Source organism: Sipha flava, unplaced genomic scaffold (genome assembly GCF_003268045.1).
Source record: "Sipha flava isolate LNK unplaced genomic scaffold, YSA_version1 258_pilon_pilon, whole genome shotgun sequence".
NCBI classification, from domain to species: domain Eukaryota; kingdom Metazoa; phylum Arthropoda; class Insecta; order Hemiptera; family Aphididae; genus Sipha; species Sipha flava.
Genome location: NW_020272917.1, coordinates 2,664,466 through 2,689,819, shown reverse-complemented (window position 1 = coordinate 2,689,819; position 25,354 = coordinate 2,664,466). Strand labels below are relative to the sequence as shown.

General features: G+C 36.1%; 1 protein-coding gene across 2 annotated transcripts; it reads right to left on the bottom strand.

The window, feature by feature from the left end:
• Positions 1–7,539: 7,539 nt before the first annotated feature.
• On the bottom strand, positions 7,540–23,859 carry LOC112684933. 2 transcript variants are annotated; one of them, XM_025556661.1, is made up of 7 exons: positions 23,380–23,859; positions 22,305–22,545; positions 17,608–17,840; positions 15,715–15,849; positions 15,272–15,643; positions 14,178–14,374; positions 7,540–7,933 (listed from the first exon to the last, which is right to left on the bottom strand). In XM_025556661.1, the coding sequence occupies exons 1-7, from the start codon at positions 23,809–23,811 to the stop codon at positions 7,789–7,791; spliced, it is 1,755 nt and encodes a 584-aa protein (XP_025412446.1). In that variant the 5' UTR covers positions 23,812–23,859; the 3' UTR covers positions 7,540–7,788. The 2 variants fall into 2 exon arrangements, with proteins under 2 accessions (XP_025412446.1, XP_025412448.1); XM_025556663.1 differs by having other exon boundaries at positions 14,178–14,371.
• Positions 23,860–25,354: the final 1,495 nt, after the last annotated feature.

Here is a 25,354-nt window from a genome sequence, read left to right as displayed (position 1 = left end):
AAAAAAATTACTCTCTGTGATAATTCAGATCTTTATGTTCAGTTACAATACCAGAAATAAGTGAAACAGATATTTCATATTCTCTTGATGTAGAGATTATGGCAGAAGAAACGGTTTCGACTAAATGTTGGAATAAGTCAACCGATAAGATGAGAATCCGGTCCAATCCAAGCCTAAATATTCATCAAAAAAAATTACATAATATGAAAAAAAATAAGACTTTACCGATTTTAAAAAATGGTTCTCTACGTTCTCCTTCTGGAGAATTAAAAAGTTGTATGGTTAGGAACTTTGGAGAAGTTATTCTGTGTAACACGTGTGCTTTCGATTCTGTTACATCAATATTAATGGTAGCATGTTGCGACAGCATTAATTATAACACTGCGGTTGGTGGTAAAGGAAACGTTTTCTTAAATTTCATTGCTGGAATAGTCAAAAATGGAATTTCCGCCAAAGCATACTCGACCCGAGCGGAAATACTGGTATAACTATAATATATGTATAATAAAGCAATGGTGCTTATTATATATAAAGTACCTACTTTATATAAAGAGAAACCGATCCGAGCAATTGATAATATGATTTTTGTTACATTTTTCAAAAAATAATTCACAAATTTTTGTTGTTTTTTGCAAAAAATTTAACTTAAAAGTTTTTTTAACAATTGTTGTGAGGCGAGTTTTATACTATGATTCTATTGATTTCTATTATCATAAGAATAATGTATGAGAATTTTGGTTTTATAGCATATACATTTTATTCAATTAATGTAAATAAATGTGTTTATAATATGTGACATTGTGATATCAAACAAATTATAATTTTTGTTATAGTATTCTTTTGTATCAATTATATTGTTACTTCGAAAATCATATAGTAGATTCTATGATATTATACGTTGTAATTCTGATATAATAATTTGTGATGTACATCAACTAAATGAACTTATTTTTGTTTACAGATGAAGTATTTACGACCTAATATAGAGTATTTAGATTACGGCATAAAATTGGCTTCATGCGAAACAACAGTGGAAAATGTTCTTAAAGAATTGTTAATACAATTACCCACAATAACAGCTAACATTAAATGCTCCGTTCCCACGTGTACGAAGATGAATCCTTTGTTATCGTCGTACATAACAATACTTGTAATGAACGGAAATTTAAATTTGTTGGAAGAAGATATTACAGCGAGATTAATGATTGAAACTTCCAAGTGTCAAAACACAAACCGAAAAGGAGTAAATTGCAAAGGAATGAAAACGATTGAACCAAGAATTTCAGCAATACATTTATTTATTGAATTACTCAATTGGGAAGGTATCTTACCGTCACTGAAACATTTTCATATCATATAGTTATTTATAAAATATTATTAAATGTAATTTTAGAGAATATAACCGACCAAAATATCAATTCTGAAGTAGCCCAACAAGTTTTAGTAAGTTTAGAAAATGTTCCGCAAATTTTAAAAGTGAAAAATGTCCAGTACCATTTAAGAGGGATATGTTCTCACGCGCATGGGTTAAACGGACAAATAAACGACATAGGACATTACCGTGCTTACTGCAAAAGAAACGGCGGAAACTGGGAATTGTACGACGACCAGCGAACTAAGTGCGTCCCAATAAATTCCAAAACTGTAGTTCCATGTGAACTATTAATATATTCAATATAAATAGGCTGGTACCGAATTAGTTCCCAAGCTCCAACCCCACGTGCCGAATTGGTTTCCGCCATGAAAAAAGTATTTTATTAGGTATAATCAAATTATTTCCCATTTGATGCGTGTTAAAAAAAAAATGATAAAATACTCGTATATGCAATTTTAAATCGTTGATTTGGAAGTCAACTAGTCATCACTTAGGTGTACGAAAAACAAATAATAAAATATAATAAATACAATTAAAAACCACTGATTTGCAAATTTGAAGCTAACTTTTATTAAATATTCAATTCTCGTAAACTTTTCATTAATTCACTCAGTCATACAATTTTCCAAGTATTTGCTATTCTTTCCTGTCTGTTAGTAATTTGCTAATCTTTAGTAAACTTTAATCTATTATGTTCCTATACTTTATCTTATCGATATAATAATTATGACTATATGTCATACATATAGCTTTTAAATTTTTTTTTTTTTGCTCTCTATACACTGGCCCGTTGGATTTTAATTTTTAATAGTATAGGTAAATTGTGTTAAAAATTAAAATTGTCACTATTTTACCTGTATACAAACGGGGACATATTCGGCTTACCTTATAAATTACCTTTTTCAAATGGGTACCAATTCGGTTACTCCCTATAAATGAACGAGCTTAACATGTTTCCACCAAAAGTAGACCTTTCCCTTTTCCACCAATACCCGTTTCCACCAAATGAGATAGAATACCTATACATTTCATGTAGTTTTTCGGATTGATATTGAAGATATTTATATATATAAATACACACGCAATATAATCAACATATATTGTACGTTTATTGTATTTAATTGTATGTAAAACCATTATCGTACTTATGTATGTACTTTTATGTTGATTAATTAACCATGATTATATCTAAATAATCAAATACTTTATGAACAAGTGAAAAGATGAACGTTTCATTTTAACACACACGCAGTTGTATGCACTATTTAAACTGTGCTATCATTTCACTTGTTCATAAAGTATTTGATTATTTAGATATTATCATGTTTAATCGACATTCTCGTAAAAGTACAAACATAAGTACGATAACGGTTTAACATACAATTAAATACAATAAAATTCTACCTATATACATTGATTATATTGTGTGTATATTTATAAATATTTTACATCAACCCGAAAAACTCATGAAAAGTATAGGTAGTCAATCTCATTTGGTGGAAACGGATAATGGTTGAAAAGGGAAAGATACACTTTTGGTGGAAACGGGCATTGCCCAAATAAATTGAATAATCTTTTTTTTTTTTTTTAATTTTATTTTAGAGATTGAATAATCTATAAAATATTTTTATGTTTACGAATAAATAAATGATGTGTAACTCAAATGAAGTCTATTAAATAATACATATAACTGTTTATTTTCAATTTTATTTTTATTTTTTAGTTATATTTTACATAAACAATTTATGTAACTATAATTTTTATTAATAGATAAATTTATCATTATTTTTTAATAACTGGGCATATGTTTCAATTTTAAACCATCTTTTAAGTTTATTTAGAAAACATCATGGCAACGAAAATATTATAGTTTACAATTCTAATTCTTAATAGTCAATCTATTTACCGCATAGTTGGCTAAATGTTTTTTGAATTATCTCAACCAAAATAATTTAACCTTGCAAAAAAACTGTCATCGAAAAAAAAATCCTAATTTGTAATAATATCTTTAATCTTTATGAATTTATCTCTATAATTTTTTTGATATTAAAATTATTCAAGAAAAAAATGGATAGAAAACAGTTTATAAACGGTATACTTAATAATGTTATGTTGTTATTGCGTCATAATAATACAAATTACATAAATTTTAAATTTACTACTATCATAAAATTGCCTATATATTACTTCATATTTAATAAACAATAAACTAGAGTTTTGGAATTTAATAATTTTGAATATATATCTGAATTTCAACATGAAGCTATAATAATATAATTGCTATAATATATAATTGCTATTATATATATATATATATATATTATTTTTCGTCTGTACAGTTAACGTAATATTTTCAAAATCATACTATGTTTTTCTTTTATACATGAATTCAACAATATTGAATTTCAACTACATATTGGCACGCAAACGGTGATAAGTTTTAGTAAATCAAAGTATATACATGTAAATACCAAGTGGTCATTAGATGTTTACATTGCAAGAGAATATAATAATAACTAGATTACAATGCAAATAGCAACTAGAAGTAGTAAATTGTTGTATTTATAGTAATCATTGATAATGTTAATAGTGTGATCGCGCTGTGTTATTAAATTTAGCAGTAAGATTCACAGCTATAGAAGTTAAAAAACCATTATAAAAAAAATCTTATTTAACTAGAAAAAGTGGCCTTCAATTGGATGTAATTATACTTAAAGGATAGTCCATGACGTTGACACATCTTATTTTCATGTTTATTAGACATTGTAAAAGAAAAAGAATTACTTGATTTCGCAGAAGTATATAACGGGAATGCAATAGTAGTTATAACAAAATCAACTACAATAACAATAATATTTTTTAGTGATAATAATTACATTTTCTTATGATTTAACTCTCTTGTAAAGTTCCGTTTACGTACATATCATTAATGTTCATCGTAGAACTACGTGTACTCTAGATCGTGTATCAAGGAAAATATTACAAAGAGAAAGTATCAAAACAGGTTTTTTGAATTCAACATAAAGGCCTAAACATATTCTGTAACGTGGCATATGTTACACGATCTCTGCCGGAAAATAAGCATAACATTTCAAACATTTCAATGGCTTATTTTTTTTTATATATATATATATATATATATATGTCAATAAGAACTTGGTTTAATTGCTATCAGCCATTGGTCTCTTATTTCTAAGTACACCGAGTCTATATCTTATGTTGCAGTCATCACGTTAAAAAACTTAGTTTTTTTATGCTCGAGTTAACGAAATATCCTAAACAGTGTACACCAAATTTAGATCTTTTGACTTTACTCGGGCAAAAACATTTCGACAGTTTCAATATTTTAATGTATAATTCAGACAAAGATGAAAATGAATAAGAAACAATTGGTAATTATTTTTTTAAATAAAACCGGAACGTGTACTAAATTAATGTAATGGCACGCTTAAAAATTAATAAATAAAACGAAAAAAATAAAATGATACAGTAGGGTCTCGATAATCTGAACACAGGCTAATCCGAACGAGTTTGAGAAATATCCTATCGCTATATTAATACATATGTATGTATATAGTAATAATAGTAAATATATATTTTAAATAATAAGATTCATACTATGTAATAAATATTATACTAACTGGCTATACATACACACACATATAATTATAATACTTTTTTGTATACATTGTCTTTTTAAATTAGAAGTTTTTACATGATTAATACAGATAAAAATAAATTTCATTATTTAAATTATGATAAAACTGTTGTTTTTATCAAGTCATAGATAATCCGAACGACCCTTTTCCCCAATCTCGTTCCGATTATCGAGACACTACTGTATATTCAAAAATTGTCTCATTAGTTAGTGTAACTTGTGTAGGTTTTAGTGTTATTCTGCAACTTCACTAACACGTCATGCACATCGACAGCGAAGTAATTATATTAGTTATGTTAGTAACTATATTAGTTATCCTAATTATGTTCGTTTAGTTTGAACGAGTTTTTGACGTAGCACTATGCAGTTAATGCAATAATCACGTACATATACACGAGTAAATAGATGAGATGTGTGCGGTTACTGGATCAGTAAACGTTTTACATTGAACGTTTCCAAATAAGCGCATGTACAAACTGCAGTGCAATATGCACTAACTATTAAATGTCATATGGTAATTTGGTTAGCGCTTTATGAAAAAAAAAATATATATTAATAAAAATATAGCACGTTCATGTTCTTGTATTATTACAATGTATAAGAACTATAGGGATCTAATCTGCTTCTCGCGGTTGAATTGATTATAATTTATGAATGGATATATACAGTAAAGGGATGAATGTAAAATATAAAAATAAGAGATGTTTGATTCGGCAGAAAAAATGATTTTAAATACTCGCTACAACGCTGTTCACCAAAAATTATCAGTCATTAATCAGTTATTAGTAACTAAAATTATCTGTCACTCGTATGAGTGCTTCAATATTGTTTTTTTATGTTCATCACGATACCTACTTCTAATATAGTCAAAATTACTGTTTGTACGAAATTATTAAATACGGTATTTTTTAAATATTTGAAATTCATTCATTCAATTAAGCACTATTTACTATTTAAATCATTTTAATAATGCATATGCACAATATTAACGAAACTCTTATATCTAAATGTTATTTTATGATTTACGAATACAATCGTGATTTGTTTCGGAATGACATAAAATATTAGTTATAAAATCGAACTCACGGGTATATTTTTATAAATGTATAATTGGTTTAACCACCTAAAGAAATAAATATACATAGAATTGTTTTAAATTAATTTAGCCATAATGATAGTCTCTAATTACTATAACTATAGTACACCAATTCGTTTATAATATGTACATATTAATAATAGGTATACAAAATGTAATTTAAACTATCACACTGCTTTATTAAAAAAAAAAAATAATAATAACTTATACAATATAAAAAAATGTATGGGCACATCAAATAAATAAATAAATATAATAAACAATGTGTTTTACTATAAATTCGTAGCGCGTGATACACCATATAATATAATAATAATAAAATATAATTACTATTATTAGTGTTCACAGTACAAAAAATAAATAAATAAATAAATAAATGAGAGAAAACATAGATATTATGTGTAAGGCATGTATGAAATCGAGTTATGTTTATACTATAATAATCGACTCTTCAGTGGAGTCATTGCGCATAAAAGAGCAGCGTGCAGAGATTTACCAAGAATATTTCACAAAGTCCCTGTACGTATATAAAGAATTAATTAGTGTATAAATCAATAATATTTACTTATTATTAGCCAAAAAAAAAGAAATGAAATACAAATCATATAAAAACCATGCGAAATTAAGGCGTTTTAACATGTTTTGTGTCGTAAAAAAAAAAATAAGCAATTACGGTAATATTTTTGGTACTATTATTATTATTATTATTATCAAACCTAAAGCAGTTAACAACATAATATTATTATTATAACTTATTCAAGCAGAGCTTTCAATAAATACGAATACATTTACTAGGGCTGCGATTTTTATGCATTCATATATATATACATTTATTTTGATTATTCGTATCGAATTCTAGGTTTCAATTATTACAATGTTAGTACTGAAAATAAAAACAAATGTATGCTTCGGTAAGTAATAAACAATATTGGTTATACTACTAAAAGTCATTGTTCAACGAATCTTATGTATAATGAAAAAATCATAGTTCAAATAGAAAAAATAAATAAATATATACAAATTAAAAAAAAAAAAAACAGTGGAATGTTATATTACGTGCAGTTGTTCAGGATTATTTTGAAGGACTTTGATTGTAATTCAACTAATAAATAATAGAGTTTTAAAAATTGTATGCGTAATATTTTAAAAACTTTTAGTCGTGTAAATGAACTTTTAACAGTGAGCACGTTTTTTCGGTTTCCGTATAAACGAACCTAAAAACCCCAGTCCTACGCCGACGCGAACTTTCAGTACGCGCGTTTATTGAACACTCTGCGTGTATATTAGAACAATAATATTACGATTATCGACTGGTTGGTATGCCTATGACCGCTGCCCTAATATATCTACGAATTATAATGTGACTAGATGTGTACATTAACGTTTTATTGTATACGCGTTGCGCTGTTGAACGTGATTTCGACGAGAGAAAAAAATGAGAGGTATTTTTTTTTTTTTTTTTTTGAATAATCAAAGCCGTCCGACGAGGGCCGATACGATACTATGGACTATTGCTAAAACTACACATATACGTATTTAATAATAATAATAATTGTTCGTCGACGGAGCCTGTCGATAGTTTTCGCGGGAAAACCGTCGTCCGGGGGTGGGTGTGTATTTTTTGATTATTCGATCGCAGTGCCGGTCTCCGGTCAGTCATCACAGCCCGAGCATGTTGCACGTGGGATACAGGACGCGGCAGTCCTCGCCGTTCTGACCTTCCTTGGCCGCTTGAACGTACCGCCACAGCCTCGCGGCGTCCGCGCTGACCGTCGTCCGGCCGGCAGAACTCGCGGCCGTCTCGCTGTGAACAAATATCATAAATCATCAACAACACGGTTATTTAATAATGCGGTTATCGGAGTGCGACCGAAAAACGATGATCGACGGGTCCACGCGTTGCGTCCGCTGGGAGATCAACAGCGAGCGGGACCCCGGAGTCGTCGAACACGGGCGCGAAATGCGGTCCGCGATCACGCCCTTCGAACAATGGGCTCATTAAGTCGGCTACGAGGTGAGCGGTAACATTACCGCGGAAACGGTTAATCTCGCGGACGGACACGGTTGCCAATCCATCATCGTCGGGCGCGTTTGTCGCGCGTTAAGAGGCGATTCATTACGCGGTCGCGTTAGTGTACGCATAGACACGCGGTCGGCGCAGCAGTGGTACAGGTACGGGCTGCAGGTGCGGAATAATACGGAAAGAAAGGACGCGGATTACTACTACGCGCGCGCGCGATTATTCTCGCGCACATCCGATTGACGCGCACTCGGGAAAATCAACTTTTAGCCGCGCGAAAACGTACGTCGGCCGCGGTGTCATTAGCCGTTTTTTTTTTTGATCCGTACCGACTTTTTGACCCGCAAACGAACCTATTGTACGGTGCCGCCGGCGGGGGATGTTTTATGCGAATATCTTTTAACACGGTCCGCACCCGATCCACTTACGTGGTACATCACAAAATGCGTGTCCGATGACTGGACATTAAGCCGTAGTTGCGGGGTAGGACGTAACAGTAATAATGATGACTACAAACGTTGTGTTGCGGACGAATTACACGCGCGTTCGCGAGAATAACCCGTGAGAAAGCGCCGGCAACTTGTACCCGCGATCCGGGTGTGTCATGCACGAGACGATTGTCGCGCGACCGGATTGGAACTACGTCGAATTATATGTGTGTCGTTTCGACGGTGTACGCGAATGGGCGAGCAGCCGTTTCCCGCAGTGCTCACAGATTATGTTGTAGCCCAAACGTCCGAGTGCAACTGCAGCTGTTCGTACTCGACGTACGGCTATACAGGTATGTAGGTCACGCGAACTCGGAACTTTTGCGATTGCCGCGTTGTCATAATCATAGACATACGGCTCCAAACCGCAATCGCGATTTATTTTAACGTGCGACGACGCGTAATTTAAAAGTATTGGCTGTTTAACTTTTCATAAAAATACACTACGGAGCTTGTTAGATTCTTTTGATCGATAATTATGATCGACGAGGATGGATTTATGGGGGGGGGGTGAAGTGGTGACCGCCCTAGGGGTTTTAAATTACTCGAATTACGGTCAAGTCTTTATTATACTTTACACGTCTCTCATAAAAAGTTCTATTCATCACTCCTTTCCGTTAAACAGATCTGTCCCTAACGTTCGGTAAGGATATTACTGCAACCACACATCGTGTTCGATTCTTCGGCACGATTAATGTTGGCTCAAAGATATTATTTCACATCGTTTATTATGCTCTAGATATCCGTCATGTATTGTTTTATTTATTATAATACTAAGTGATAAACTCTTAAGACTTGAGAAGAATAAAAAAAAAATAACAATCTCGAAACAAAAATATCATTTAACTACCTGACGAGTGCGAATAGATAATAAATGATTTGCATTCCCATTTTTTAATAAACCATTTCAATTATCACTAATTTATGTTCAAATCGAGTAAGAGTTTGTTAAGATTAATATGATTTTATTCAAATAAATGCCCGTTTAGAATGAAAAAAAGTGAGACATGAAAATTGTTTTATAAAACAATTCATAATTCAATTTAGAAATATTGCTGTCCTGTACAAAATATATATTATTTTATAATGTTACGAATACACTTTGATTGTGAACTCAAGGAAATTAATGTATTTTAATCGTATGTGGTTAAACACTAACAGCCGATTCGCGCACGACTAGAGAGAGAGTGCCGGCACGAATTAAAAGTTCATGTTTTACTACGAACGAGACACTTGAGCACGTATTAAACAAACAGGTAAAGTGCCCGGGCAATTTAATCGACTACAACGTTTACTTCTCGGGGAATATAAAAGCGCATAGGCATTCGATTAGATCATAATATTTACTCGGAAATTGAGGTTTACGTTTCGGACTACGAAAAAAACGGGCGTGAACTGGTTTGTTCGCGGTCACTAATGTCCGATGGTACCGAGGTCTATACACATGTAGTTGGTTTGCCACTTCTGAAACGGTCGGAGAAATTGTTATCAGTGCGATCGAAGATGTTCGTCCGTTTCCTGCGCACGCGCGAAAAGGACAAATAATAATATTCGTTCGGTTTTGCGCGATGACAATCCGGTTGTGCTGATATTTTCAGAGCAGGTACTGCTATACGTGTGCGCGTGTGTCAACGAATCGTCAATACACACGAATTGGTGTCAGTGTGCTAACAATGGAAGCACGTACGTAAAATAATAATAATAACACATTTGTTACAATGACTCGGAGTGGAAGTGCAATCCATTATGAATCGTGAAATATAATGAAATCGTATTAGTTGCTATTGCTCCGGCGCGGTGGTGTGTGGTGTGATGTTCTCGAAAATACCTGTCTGTGGGCGGAATTCGAAGAGATGAAATGAAAGTACGCGTACCCAAGGACATTGTTTTTTTTTTTTTTTTCAATTTATATTTCGTTGTCGTCATCGCAACAATATAATCATAATGATATGTGTACGAGCAGCGGCGATAACGTGCGTTGATCGTGTCAAAGAAAGTGACCTATGGAATAATAATAATTTCTTGTACACGTCTCGCGTGATGTGACGAGTGCAACTGCAGTTTCCAACGCGGTATCCAAATCGGATAAAACAATTGAAAAACGACGTATGTGGTGCTCGTTAACGATACTCGCGGTGCACTCGAACAATGTATACCGTGCACGTATTGTTGTCGTAGTAATTATTATTGTGCGCACAAAGAGGAGGCGGTGTACCGCGGCTACCAGGACGACGTTATAGTACGTTCACAATGTCATTACGTTTTCGTACGGTTGTCGCTTTTGATATTCTCGTGACAGTGTAAACATCGTTGTCGTCCGCGCGGGTAGACGCGTGCGCCGCGCGATTGTCTCCAGACAACAGCACTAATAATATGACGCGGCCGAGGCAATTGTGTTGTTCCCACGCGGCGACCGTTTGTTTTGAACGTTCAACCGATTAACGCGACACTCGAGGAGGAGTGCGTGCGCGTCGGACGAAAAACAATCGTTCGGATTCGACGCGGAACAATGATGAATACGATTTTCGAACAAACGCCGTGCGCGGCCGGGTGAAAGTATCGTCGGATTAGAGCATCGAAATCGTTGGGGTTTTTAATCGCCTACTCGTTAAAACACTTGTAATAATCACGTGCGCGTCAAACGGACCCAAACATAGTGCGTTAACCGTGTATGTTCCCTAAAATTGTTTTCCCATCGACGGAAAACGTACGCAATCCAGTTTCTTCGCGCGTACATGCCGTGTAATAACTCGGTGCGGTCAAGGTCGCGACAGAAGACGAACTGCGTTTGAGAGGCGGATCAAACGCATCAATTAGTCTACCGAAGAACAGTAACAATAGTGATTTTATTGGGAACACGCGTGTAATGATATTTTCTGTGCGTTTTTCAAACCAAATATTTAGATCAATGGATCGAAAATGTTTATCTTAATACCGTTTCTTTCGTGGGGTTTTTTCCGTGTTTGTCTATAATAACTTATTAACTTATTTAAACACAAAACGCAAAGGTCTCGTCGAAACTCCATCTCCTAGAGATACGGACTTACGTGCGCTACTTGAACCAGTCGTGACTACACAAGTCTTACTTTATAATATCGTATACGATAGGTTTAACAACCACCAGGTTGTGCACTTTAGTCCTAAATCAAACTTTGATTTAACATTACCTATGTATCCCAAGATAAATAAATGCAATCGCTTAAAAAAATTGATCAAGTTATATAGCTGTTAATAAATAATTGATAAAAAACATGTTTATAGTTGTGTCATGATTTTTTTTTTTTTTATAGTTTCAGGTACTTATGTAAGTTTATTCAAAAATATCCTTCTAGTTATTTAAAATGTATTATTTAAATATTGCTTTAAAAAAAAAATTGTTTTATTCATTTAGATTTTTCTGACAAGTCTAGGGTTATAATTGTTACACAGGTAATGTTAGTAGTAGTCGAAAGAGCAGAAAACTATCAAACTTAAGATTGACTAGTGGCTGAGATGCTTAAATCGAAATTCCGTAATTATATAATATATGCATATAATCTCGAATCATTCTGATAAGTCACTGTACGGCGTTACAACAATAATATTCACGACTGAAAAAACTAGTTATACCGTTTGTTTAGAAATTTACCAAATATTTTTTTTTATTGGCTGCCTAGTGCAAAACACTGAAAACAGAAGTGTATATAATTTTTGAGCATAAGATTTTTATTTTTTTCTCAGGGTTACGTGTACATTTTAATAAAGATTTATAATTTTAATTGTATGTTTTTATTATTTAATGGAAGTTTATTACGTAAATAACTGTAGCGAAGAACTTATTCTGGTTACAGATATTCGGCAGTAAATGTTTCTAAAGCCCGGATTAGTTCATCAGATTTTTTTTCAAATAATTCAATTGGTGTGTGACTGTACAATACAATTATTTATTAATTTTGTAAATTTTATAAGTAAAACGATTAATTATTTTATAAAATGTGCCGTGACATTTTATTTTTTAAAACCATTAGAACATCTGCACAACCTATAGAGTTAAATAAAATGAAATTATATATTACAATAATTAGTATTTTCTTTTCGTTGGAAAACGACGTAATCACGAGCAGAAATTAATTAATAAACATATTTCAATGGAAAAAGGAGATGTAGGTACTGATGTGTAATCGCTCAAAAGCTCTAGTTCCATACATTAGCCCTCAGAGTTGACTGTTCTGAAAAACAGACCGAAATAGAAATCACCAGTTGTTATGCCAACCAAATGGAATGATTCTGATGCGTCACGCCGCAAAAGAAATGAATATTCTGTGTACTTCATCATAACTCATGTTACTTAATTTAATTTAGAGCACACGCTTTTCCAAGTACCTACGACCGTTTACGAGTTCAATTTCACAAAATTAAAATACGCACGTACGTGATTCCGAAACATTCGCGCGGTGCTCTCTGGTCAAATGTGGTTTCGGTCTGATAAATCACGTCCAGCTATTATGGTTTCGAGCTGAACGCGTAGAACGAGGCACGCGTAAGAATTATTATTTTTATTATTATAATTACACACTCCTGTAGTCCATACACATACATGTACTACGTGAGCAGAGAAATGCGCTAAAACGTCAGTTTACGCCCTCGCGACGAAATGTTAATCGTACTGCATTCATTGTGAACAGTGGCGTGATGGGTGTGATGACTGTGGGTATTTGCCCGATGCAACTGCCCCAAACCAAGAAATGTACGGTAGGGATGTGTACCGTTGGGTCACGAAATAGGTATCAAAAATTTCCTATTTTGTTTATAGTATATCTATGACAAGTAATGAGACCAAATAGCTTATACAATTATACGAAAACACTGTCCATCAATATTGTACAGTTCGAGGAGAGCGCGTTTTTCTTCTAAGGGTAGGTGGGGGGTGGGGGTAGTTTTGTGTAACTGCTCTCTAGGGTCAAAGACTTTGTCATCACGCCACGGGTTAGGTAAACTTATTTCGATAAACGCTTTTCGTTTTTCGGTCCGATCGATTCTCGTCCGCCCTCGCCATCCACTGCTGTGACAAAACGTCCGTTTCCGATGAGTTTTACACGTTCGGCACGCGCGCAACAAGTTCAAGGCCGTGGCCTTAATAAATCGCGACCGAGCTTAATCCCGACGGCCACGATACACACACACACACGTCCGTCAGTAGGTCACGCGGAGATGTGCCGGGGAACAGGTTATTAAGTGGGACGGTTTTCTCTCTCACTCTTTTATTTTTTTTTCGTCACAAGAAAAAAATGCAAAAAAAAACACACTTTCCGGAAGTAGGTGAACGGGTTTGGGACCGTCGCCCCTCATCCACTGCTTCCGATCTCCGTCTTCCGGGGTCGCGAAAACGCCAGAACTCGCGTTACGAGATGTCATTTTACACGCGCAACGTAACGATCGACTGCCGATACTAATAATTATGCCTACTGATATATACGTGCCACGTAATAAATAAATAAAAAACTACCCTTCCTCCCCCCTGATAAAAGGACCACCACCACTAAAGGATAACCGCTACGAACCTGCTGAGTTGCGCGGACACCAGGTTGCTGTGAGGACTGAATTTCGCTGGATTTCCGTACATCTTGCACACCAACTTCTCCTTGCACGGTTCCTCGGGCACGGCCAACTCTTGGAATATCTCGTCTAATTTATGCACGATCGGCGTGTACACTGGGTCATGAGTCGCGTGTTGCGTCGGCACTCTGCTGATGGCCTGCTGAAACGATTTATACACGTGCATGAGTTTTCGACGCGTTCAAATGGACCGACTCCAGTGATAATATTATCGTCAAACGCGAACGAACGATAACGTATCGACGATAAAACAAGACCTCCCTCCGTCCTCTACACAGGACGCATTGCCGGACTTTCACGGAATTCTCCGATTTTTTTACTTCACGCTGACAACGTACATAGTTATCTGATTAGTCCGTGAGAATATAGGACGTATGACGTACGGACGCGCATATTTGCGACGGCGAATCGCGAAAAAATGATGATAAATACGTAGACGTGCGTGGTACGCATTGTTGTTCGTTGAAAACAACGATGCGATGCAACCGTAATAACAGAATAATAATATCGTGGGCGCGCGTACGTATGCGACCTGAATGCGCGATTCCAGTTGACAAAACGTTTTCCGATATTTCTATTGCAAAGGACTGCGCACTCGGAACACGTGAAATTCTCGCGTGAAAGGTAAATCAAGAAAATACGTAAACCGCATGATTATAATTTTTTTTTTCTATATTTCGATAAAGTGTTCCTAGAAACAATAACTGTTACGCAATTCTAATATCGTATTGAATTTTGATCGATTTGGTATTTTTGAACGTATTTGGAAGATGACCAATCATATTTAATTTCGTATGCTCGGTAAAATGTACAATTATTATTGCTACCGAAAACTATTGTTCTGATCGTTGTTTAGCGAATACCATCGTTTGTAATCATAATGATAATTGTTTAACAAAATCTACATGTTATTTCAAATCAACAATAATTTTTTATCACCCGCTTCCAAAAATAATGTTAAATATTGTTATTTTTTTTTTTTTTAAGTATTAAACTTTCAGTTTCAATCGAATATAGCGACATTTATTTATTTGCTTACCTGACTTTCGTCCACTCTCTTGACGTACTTTTCGGCGTACGGCGACGACGGAGGACCATTTTGACCGTACGATGACAGAGGACCTCCACTCGATCCGTATGATGACGGAGGACCTCCACTCGAGCCGTATGATGACGGAGGACCTCCACTGGAGACGTATGACGACGGAGGACCACCACTTGGTCCGTACGTCTTGATCACGGGCTCGTACTGCGTGGGCGATGAACTGTACGAGTACTTAGGAGCGTCGTATCCCGGAGTACCTTCGCCTAACTCACCCAAGCCCCAGCTAGCCAATTCATCCGCATGGTCAGACACAACGTTAGTCATGTCCAGGCCGTTGCGGTTGTAATAGTCATTGCCACTTAACACCTACAAAACACCCCGTGAAGTCACAAAAAGCTGCATTATATTCAGAGGTGATTCATTTTTGAAACACGTACCTCGGGCGCATCGTATGGTCCTGGTGGATGGTCTAGCGTGGGACCGGAGTAGTAATCACTGTGGTAGCTCGGCGGTGGTTTGATGGGCACTGGGACAGGGACCGGTATCTTGAGATGATGGTGGTGGTGTTTAACCTGCGCATAAATAAATATCTTAAACATTTTTTCCTGAACGATGTTATGAGGCGACAAGAGTCATGCAAGTCATCGAGAATGACTGTGTTAGGTTAGGTAGATATTTGATAATCGTACAAATTAATATAGTGCGTTATTAAAGTGTCTTAATTAAGAAAGAACTTAACGAGAACAAGTAAAGCTATTAAGGATTTACTCCTTACACACGTGAAAAATATAATTAGCGTTGAAGATAGGTCATTCTAAAAAGTAAAATAGTGTCAAAAGAAAAATAAACCGGATAAGAACAATTGCACCAAAATTACCTCTGCTAGTTCTAGAGAGGATAATCAATTAAATAAAATTGGATTATACATGTATGGTGGAGAAATTATGTATAGACCGGGTTGAACGGAAAATATTGAGTGCGAGTGCAAAGAAAATACAGAACAAGAAAGATGTTATGTTTGAACGTCATAATTTTAAAGATAAACGAAGTGTAGAAGGAATTAACGAAATGACAATATACCGTTGAACTGGTAACATTTTGTGATGGAAAAATATAACGACGATTAGACAGGACACGAAAAAAAAATACAGTTTCATGGAATTCACTCGTTCTGCATTAGAAAGGTTCAATCAGAATAACTTTTACGAACATATTTTATTTAAATATGTATGTATTCTACTTAAAGGAAAAATTACAAATATTTCTCGAACCGAAGAAATTCAACATATAGAGTACAATTATTTTAATTACACTCGACGATTTTGTGCATATAAATGTGTCGAATATAGAAAACTATTAGCCAGAACGTTCAAGATTCGTTGGACGCAAAATAGGAGTAATCTGAAAATAAAAATTATTTATTAAACCTAAAGATATAACGTTAAACAATACATTGTCGTCTGTAACCGCTCGAAGAAATTTAAAATTTTTCGCATTTTCAAAGGGCAAACATTTGCTAAAACTTATATAATCCGAGAAAAAACGTGTTTACGAAAGAAAACAACTATTGTTGTTGTTATATTTTTTAACACTATTAATAAATCGTCTCGCTTCAAATCACAACGACGTCGCGTTTTCACGGTGCAATGAACGCGTTCAATTTAAGAAGCATTATTGCATTATTGTATAGTTACAAGACGTCCGATTAATGTGATTCGCGTTTCGTTTACCTAAGCAAATGTTGTTACTTTCATATCGTTTACATTGTAAAACGCGTACCGATCGTAGAAGACGGCGGTTAGTCTACGTAAACAGATGACGTGCGAGCGTTAACGACGAGGCGCGCGTGATTAATCAGTCCCCCTTGGACGGACGCAATTATAATATTGTTGTGACGAGGATTAACAAAAAATTGACAACACGACCCCCCACCGGATCGCGTACTATGCACTGCAGTGTTTTGATTTCACTAATTATAATATTATTGTGATTTTCTCGTCTCGTAACGCAATCGCGCGCGGATGCTTAAGCTCCCGTTAATCGGTGTACATTATCATTACGATGACTGCGCATTGTTGTCGGAGCCAATGCGTGCGGAACGTCAAATTCCGAACGTCGTCTCGTGCGCATATCATTTCGGCGGTAACCTTTTGTTTCCCGGTCCGATCGATCAAGGGGTACCAAGTCGCGCCATTCTAAGTACACGTTTTTTGTTTTTTCTTCCGGCACGATACTGAAAACGTAAGCTTTGTAAACCGTTTCGAGGACGCGAACGCCGCAAAAGATGTGTAATAACACGTCGCGGTGGTACCCTGTGACGCGTGACGTACCTTGTGATGGTGGAAATGATGGAACTTAGACGCGTGATGGTGATAGTACGAGCATAACTTGAACAGATGTGCCAGCGGCGGGAACAAGAACAGCAGAACTTTGAGCAGTATCTTCTTGGCAGCGCCAGCGCCGATCAACAGCGGCAACAGGAACAGCAATTTTATTTTGATCAATTTTATGATCAACATCAGGGCCATCCCGCTTGACATGAGTTTCTTCTTGAACAGTTGCTCTGGAAAAAAACCATATTCGATTAGTACATATTATTATAGGCACGGAAAAGGTTTTTTTTATCTATATGTCAAGCACTTATTTTAAAAATAATTTAACAGTTTAAAATTTTCTCCTTTGGTATTGTCACTAAGAAAACGTAAGAAAAACTCCCGTTAAAAGGACGTGTAAAATGTAAAATGTTTCTTTCGTGTATACGTCCATTATCAAGGAATATCAGGAGAGAAAAAAAAATAATTTTTCCTCTTCAAATATTTTTATGATGAATATTTAATGATCATCTTATACAGATGTAAACCGCATCGCATCTCACCATTTACGGACAACGTTGTTGAAATATCTAAATTTGTAGTTAACCGCGACCCCAATGATAATTAATAATTTCTGCACGCATCCCGAGAAGGTAGGTAACTATTTCGAGTTATTTTTTTTTTTACGCAATTTTTTTATAATTATTTTTTCATCACCTCTAGAAAAGTGACAATCACCCCACGTATAGTGTCCTCTCTCCCCAACAATCTATTTATAGAGTCCGTCGAGACAACAATATCATAATAGTTGACGCTTTCGTCGACGTCCTGTCACGGACATCGTGAATCATCCGCGATGTTTTTATTATTATTACTATTCCTCCTTCCTCATCAACCCGACCGTACGCCAGCACGACGAAACCGTGTGCATGTATTTCTATCGTATTTTTTTGGTTTCGTTTTTTTTTTCACTTTACCATATATATTGTGTACGTATATATAACACGTGTATATATTATTATATTATACCGTCTATACCAATTACTAGGTAATGAAAATCTAGGCTAATGAAATACATTTCGAAACGGCTGTAGCCGCAAAAAAGAAGAACATTGCACGTATGGACACATTATAATATGTTTATACACAGGTACCTACTTACGGTCGAGTGTGCGATACGCACTGTCGGTTTCAAGCTAAAATAACGACGTTATAATTCGTGAATTAATATAAACGTGATTTCTTACACTGGTCGTTGTGCACGAGGCTGTTGGTACTATCGTCGGAACTTTCGATATAGTTCTAATTCGAGGGAAAACTACGTGATAAGCTTCTTTTTTTTTCCATCGGCCAAATTTTATAAAAATCTGATTTGATTAAAAATATAGCCGAATAAAATTGTGACCGTCAAAAATGCGAAATATATAAATTACCGAAGCTGTGCGGTGACAGGTGATAATGTGAATGATATAGAACAAAATAGCAAGTTAAAACGCACCGGACTTGTATGGTTTTACTGTTGATGTCGTGTCCATTTCTAAAGAAATTAATTTTCCTTCGGCCTGTTTATAGTTTAGAATCATTGGGGTAGGTGTACATTGGATACGAATAATCGTGGGACGATTTAAACCGATCTGAAGCGTTTACGGTGTAATCATAGTTTCGAGCGATCTCGCACGCGGTGTTCTATTATGTTTGCGCGTCAAGTGTTACGCGTTTACACGCGTTTATGGAAGCAAACGCGATTGTTGTCAGAGACAAGCGTGAAGAGTATACGCGCGTCTGAAACCGTTTAGTCGCACACCGCCGGAAGACGCAAAGACGCGCATGACTTTTAAACGACAAGTCGCCGACAGCTAAAATCGTTTGATGTAAATCATCAATGAAAAGATATTCCTTTTCGGATCTTACGATAAATCAATTATCGCTACTAATTTTTTATATATATATATTATGTGCGCTTCGTACGGACAAGTCTTATTGTTTCCGAGACGTCGTTTAATTCATGTCCCATTACATCTACATCGTATTATTACATCGTTTAAATCGGCCTCCAGTTGTTCGATTTTTATGTCGGAAACTTTATTGCGTTTTTATGTGTTTTTTATACATTTTTAGATTCTTAAGAACATGTTATCAACAATTATTTGTGCACGCAGTTTTGGATTCGTTTTGCCGCACGCCTCAGTGATATGTAATAAATGTATTTCATTAGGTACGTATTATTTCGTTTGAAATTGAAAATTTACTACATAGTAAATTTTAATCCGAATTATTTTAATTAATTGGTTCATTATGAATTGCAATAATAAGCGCGTTAATAGGTTTTTGAGTCTCACGCATGAATTAATGAAATAATTATATTTTTAATTATTGATGATTGAAAAAACTAGGTAATGTAATTTAATTATTTCTACTTTCTCGTAAACTATTTGATTTCTATTGAAAAAATGGTTTTTGATTGAGAACGAATATAGTATACGTTATTAAAAAATATATGATATTTACAAATATACGAAATCCTAATCTTACGTATCTCAATAGGTTATAACGGATTTCCAACGCGTTTTAAAAAACAACCACGGATTTGAACCCAATAATACAGATTTTCATTATTATTTTCTTGAGGTTACTTCTGTCAAAAATATTGATTTTAAATGTAAAACAAGATACCTAGATCTACTTACTGAAAACAAATATATTTAATGTAATTACGATTAAACCGAGAATCATAAGTCGTGTCAAATGAATAATAATTAATAAGTTAAGAAGCGTTAAGTTCTATTACATTATGTGGAAAATATTAATTCGAGTTCAACTCAAGTCTAGAAATAATGTGAAAGTTATGAAAAACTCGTTTTTCGAAACATTTTGGTGTGCTTACAATTTTTTGAAAATTTAAGTCATTATAAAATGAATTCTTTAAGATTCATAAATCTTTGCTTTAGATTTGTAATCAATTCAGCGTCGCCATATAAACAACGTACTCCAGTGAAAATAGTCTATATTAAAAATTAAATACTATATGACAGGGGTGGCCAAATCGCGGCTCGCGAGCCGCATGCGGCCCTCATCATAGTCGTATGCGGCTCGCGGTCTTATTTACAAAAACCAAAATATTTTAATTTTTTTGTATACATTTACAAAAAAAAAATTTTATTGCTAGATACGAGGCTATAGTGTACAGATTAATAAGCAAAAAAAAAAAAAAATTATTTATATGAATAATAAATTAAAAAATTAAACATCAAGTTAAATTTGTTTGCTTAGTATTTTTTTCATGTCCACTTTTTTAGTAAGCTTCTTAAGATCTGGTTGAATTGATGTAAGAGTAGTTCTTAGTAATTCTGTGAGATGATCATTAGTTAAATTTTAACGATATTTTGACTTAATTATTTATATATATATATATATATGTTTATCAACTGTTAGCTTTCTTAATTATTTTTTTAGTATAGAAGTACCGATTAGATAATTTGACTCTTAATATATCTAATCTTATTAATACATGTGGCTCGTGTACATAGACATGTTGGCCACCCTTGCTATATGATAATGAAAATAACTATAAGAAATCTCGGAAGACCTTGAGTGGTAGTATAAAGAAATTTAATACTAATAATAATAATGTTATTTTTAAGATCTTGTTTTTGGAATCTACTCACAGTCGTTTTCGATGAAACCCAAAGAGTTATAAAAAAAGAAAGGCACTCGTTGACCTTCAAAAAAATAATATTAACTTAGGTATTTGTGTATCAAAAATATTTTCCAACATAATATAACACTACGGATTATAATATTATTTTATACGAATGGTGTGCGTACGATAATTTAAAATCGAACCATATTATATTATTTTAATTATTTTGTATGAATTTTGTCGAAAATATTTTAAATGTCTTTTGAACAGTTGTTTTTATATTTCTATGGTTTTTATATTTTTTTCAATGAGTATCTATACGTACAGTTCGGTCGGAAATTATTTTCGAAGCTAGAAGAGGATATGGGTGGTTAATAAAAAATCTAAACAAACATAAAATTATCAGTGATATGTCAAAGTGCATAACTTTACAATCGTGATCTTAATGACGCGGACAACGGCGATTTATTACAAATCACGTGGCGGTGTTTTTACGATAAGACGTTTTGACATACATTATAACCCGCCGGTACATCAGATTCGCCTTACTTGGGTTTCGGCCAAATCAAGTTCAAGGCCCTCTTAGACGGTTTAAAATTGAAATGCTTTCTCTTTTTAACTCGGACGAATTAATTAGGTTTAAAGCGAATCGAACGTCCGTAAAGTCAAAACAAACATGGTGTATACTGTTGTGTTTTTCATAAAACACGAATGTTGTCGTACAACAGCACGCGGGAAACAATAAGTTCAGTGCAATGATATCGCGATGGTCACAAGTCGAATGTTTACTGATACGATTTATAAATAGCACTTAGAAAATCTAGGTTGCTCTCCTCGTAGAATCGAATTGCCCCCGCTGAGTAATTTGTAATATTCTAAGAGTGTGTGCGTTGTAATTATACTCCTATATAACTATTATCATTACAGTTATTACTAATATCTAAACATAGCGACGTCATGTATAATAATTGCTCGAATTCGACGCCGCAAGTAGTAGGTACCACAGATGTGAGGGTTTAATCGTTATTATTTTCTTTTTTAAAAATTGTTTAAATAATAATACGTCGTTGCTCACTTATCATTTTGTGCATGAACCTAGGCGATCTGGCTTCCCTCTCGGCCGGCAACACGTCCATCCGCAGGATGATGCCACCGTCTGGCAGGATTCTCTTGGGCGACAGACGGACCTTGGCACCAGGTCCTCCGCCTAAAAAGCTCGGCACGGACGCTTCGAAGTCGTGCGTCACCAAGTATTTGGTGCCCTTCTTATACAGCTCGTCCGTAACGTCGGTCCAGCCGTCGTCCACTTCATTTTCCTGAAAACCAAGTACCCCGATTGATGGGCTATTTTCACACACACACACAAACACACACACACACACACACACACCCATACTATACAAATACGGAAACTTTACATCGAACCATTTACTGAATCTTGTGAGAGCGAATTCCATACGAGGAAAATTCGTGCTTTCTGATTCATTATTTACTATATGTGCGAAAATTGTTCGCTCGACGCGTAAAACAGATCGGCGAGTACGTGTAATGACGTATACGTATACGTACGCACGGTTAATATTGTACATATATATATATATATATATATATATGTATATTATTAATTTGAGCACAGTTCACGAACCGGTTAGGATTAATAAGATAATACGGTTAACGTTTCCGGATCAACATTTCCGTATGTTGGGCCAACGATCGCGCGTTAACGCGTATGATCAACCCAGTTCGGAAGCGACGTGTACATTTTTGTGTGCACATCGGGACAAAACGAGCGGATAAAGTTTCGAAAGCGCGGTTTCCGGACGGGTATGAGTGGAAACAGCGTACAAATGCGGTCCCTTATCCCCGTCCCCTCCTCCTCCAACAGGCGGTTTGATTGACCCGCGCAGGTCACGAGGGTTAAAAACGCACGAGTAGTCGCACGCGAAAACACGACTACCGTTTTCGATATTTACGATTGATTTTCGCATCGATTCGACAAACGTGTACGAACATCACATGAAATCGGTGAACTAACAGAAGGGTCGACTTTTGCCCGCGGACCGGTCCGTTCAAAGCAAAAATTGCTTTTCGAATCATTGCAACGCGAAGCGGCGGGCACACGCGCGACCTGAGAACGTTCAAACGCTTACCGTTTCGGACGCTCTAGCCTCCCTGAAAGACCCGGGGGCGGCGGCGTCGGTATCGTTGCCCCCGGGGCACACGGTGTCGTAGTCGTTGGCGTTCCTGGTGAACCCGATGCCGTCCGTGATGTTGAAGTCCGACTCGAACGTGTCGTTGACGTAGTTGTAGAGCCGGCTGCGCACGCAGTCCATCGTGTTCCTGGGGCCGTCGCACTTGCCGACCAGATCGTCCCACAGCCCGTTGCCGCTGGACAACGGGATCCAGCAGGACGCGGACGAGATGGCCGCGGCCACGGTCACGGCGAACGCGATCCATCCCGGCTGGCCGCCGCCGCCGCTGCTGCCAGGCCGACGGCCGTGACGGTCGCGAACAACATGGTGACGGCGATGCTGATGGCTGCGCTGATGATCGGGTTGATTGCGGTGGACGACGGTCGTCATCGTAACGTGAACGCAAACACAGTTGGCATCGCACTGACCGCGAACTCGCCGCGGCCCGAGTCCAGGGGTCTCAGCCGTTCACCGGTTGCGATGCGCGCGCGCAGGAGGGAGACCAGCAGACATCCACGGTCCGCCTCTGCACCGTAACACCGGTGACCCCGATTCCGTGGCGCCGCCGCCGTATCCACGTCTTCCTCGTCCCGATCCACGTGCGCGCGTTCCCCTCGCCCGGCTAACACGTTCACGGTGCACCGTATTCCCGAAACATCGTATGGATTCCCGTCGGTTCCGAAGGACATCCGGATATCGAGGCCTACGCGTCCGCTTCATTTTCCTACCGGTGGTTCCGCTCCTCGCCGTCCCAACGATTCCGGGTACATTTATTATCGACTCGTCGACGGGAGGTTGAAAAAAAAAATGTTTAAAAATCCCATTCGTTGTAACGTATCGAAATCCAATCCGGGCCTACGCGATCAAACGTGTCTCGTGTAATATATAATATGCAAATCCGTACGCCACTCGCCGCCGCCGTCCGCTCAACGGATAAATGTGACAAACGAGGCGGCTCGCGGCCATTTCGAACGTTCGTATACCGGCAACGTTTCTACTGCGTGTGACGTGTTCGGTCTATAAAAGTGCTTATTATTGTATTCTGTTGGACCCGTATGCCGCCGCTGCTGCATTTATTGTAATTGAGATTGAAATTTTCCTTTCTTTACTCTAACAAACGTCTACAGCGTGGAGAAAAAAAAAGTAAATAATTCACGTTTTCTCTGCCTACACTTCTCGCGTCGGTCAAACACGTTTTTCTGGCAGATGATAGTAATACATCGCATTCGTCCTCATTTTTTTTTTTTTATTTTTCCATCGCCAAACCGCCTGTCACCGTAATCTTTTCCGCGGCGACGTGCAACTGCAATCGGTAGTTCGTGGATTTTACGAGTAAAACAAATTCGGTCGATCGGATACTCCAAAACGACATTTTTTACGTGCGACGGATAAAAAATAACATCGAAAACGTTTGTGTAATCGTTTTTATGTACGTGATGTACAAGCACGTGGTACTTAGACCTCGCAGAAAATAATAAGTCGATCAAAAGTGAGCAGACTCTGTAAACACTCTACGGTGTACGATTTAAAAACTATCGAGATTGTTTCCATTTCCGATTCACTATTCGCAAAATAAACCACAGAGAGAGAGAGAGAGAGGAGGGAGATGACCTCGAACTAGTTTTTGCATACCCGTTTTGCTTGTTTAATTATTATCAAATAATAACACTTGAACGCCGTCTGATCGCAGTAAAAATATTCGGATTGCTACAGTAGGTACGTTAACCGATGATATCATTTTAATCGAGTGTCGTCGCAACGATTACGAACGTAGGTTCGTTTGAATGCAATCGTGTTTCCTTCCGAGTTATATGAATAAATTCGACAAAAAATTATCATTATTATTATAATTATGGTTACCCATTATATTGTATCGTTCATTCAACCGGTTAACGTTATTATTATACATTTTACACGCTGTAGATTATGTAAA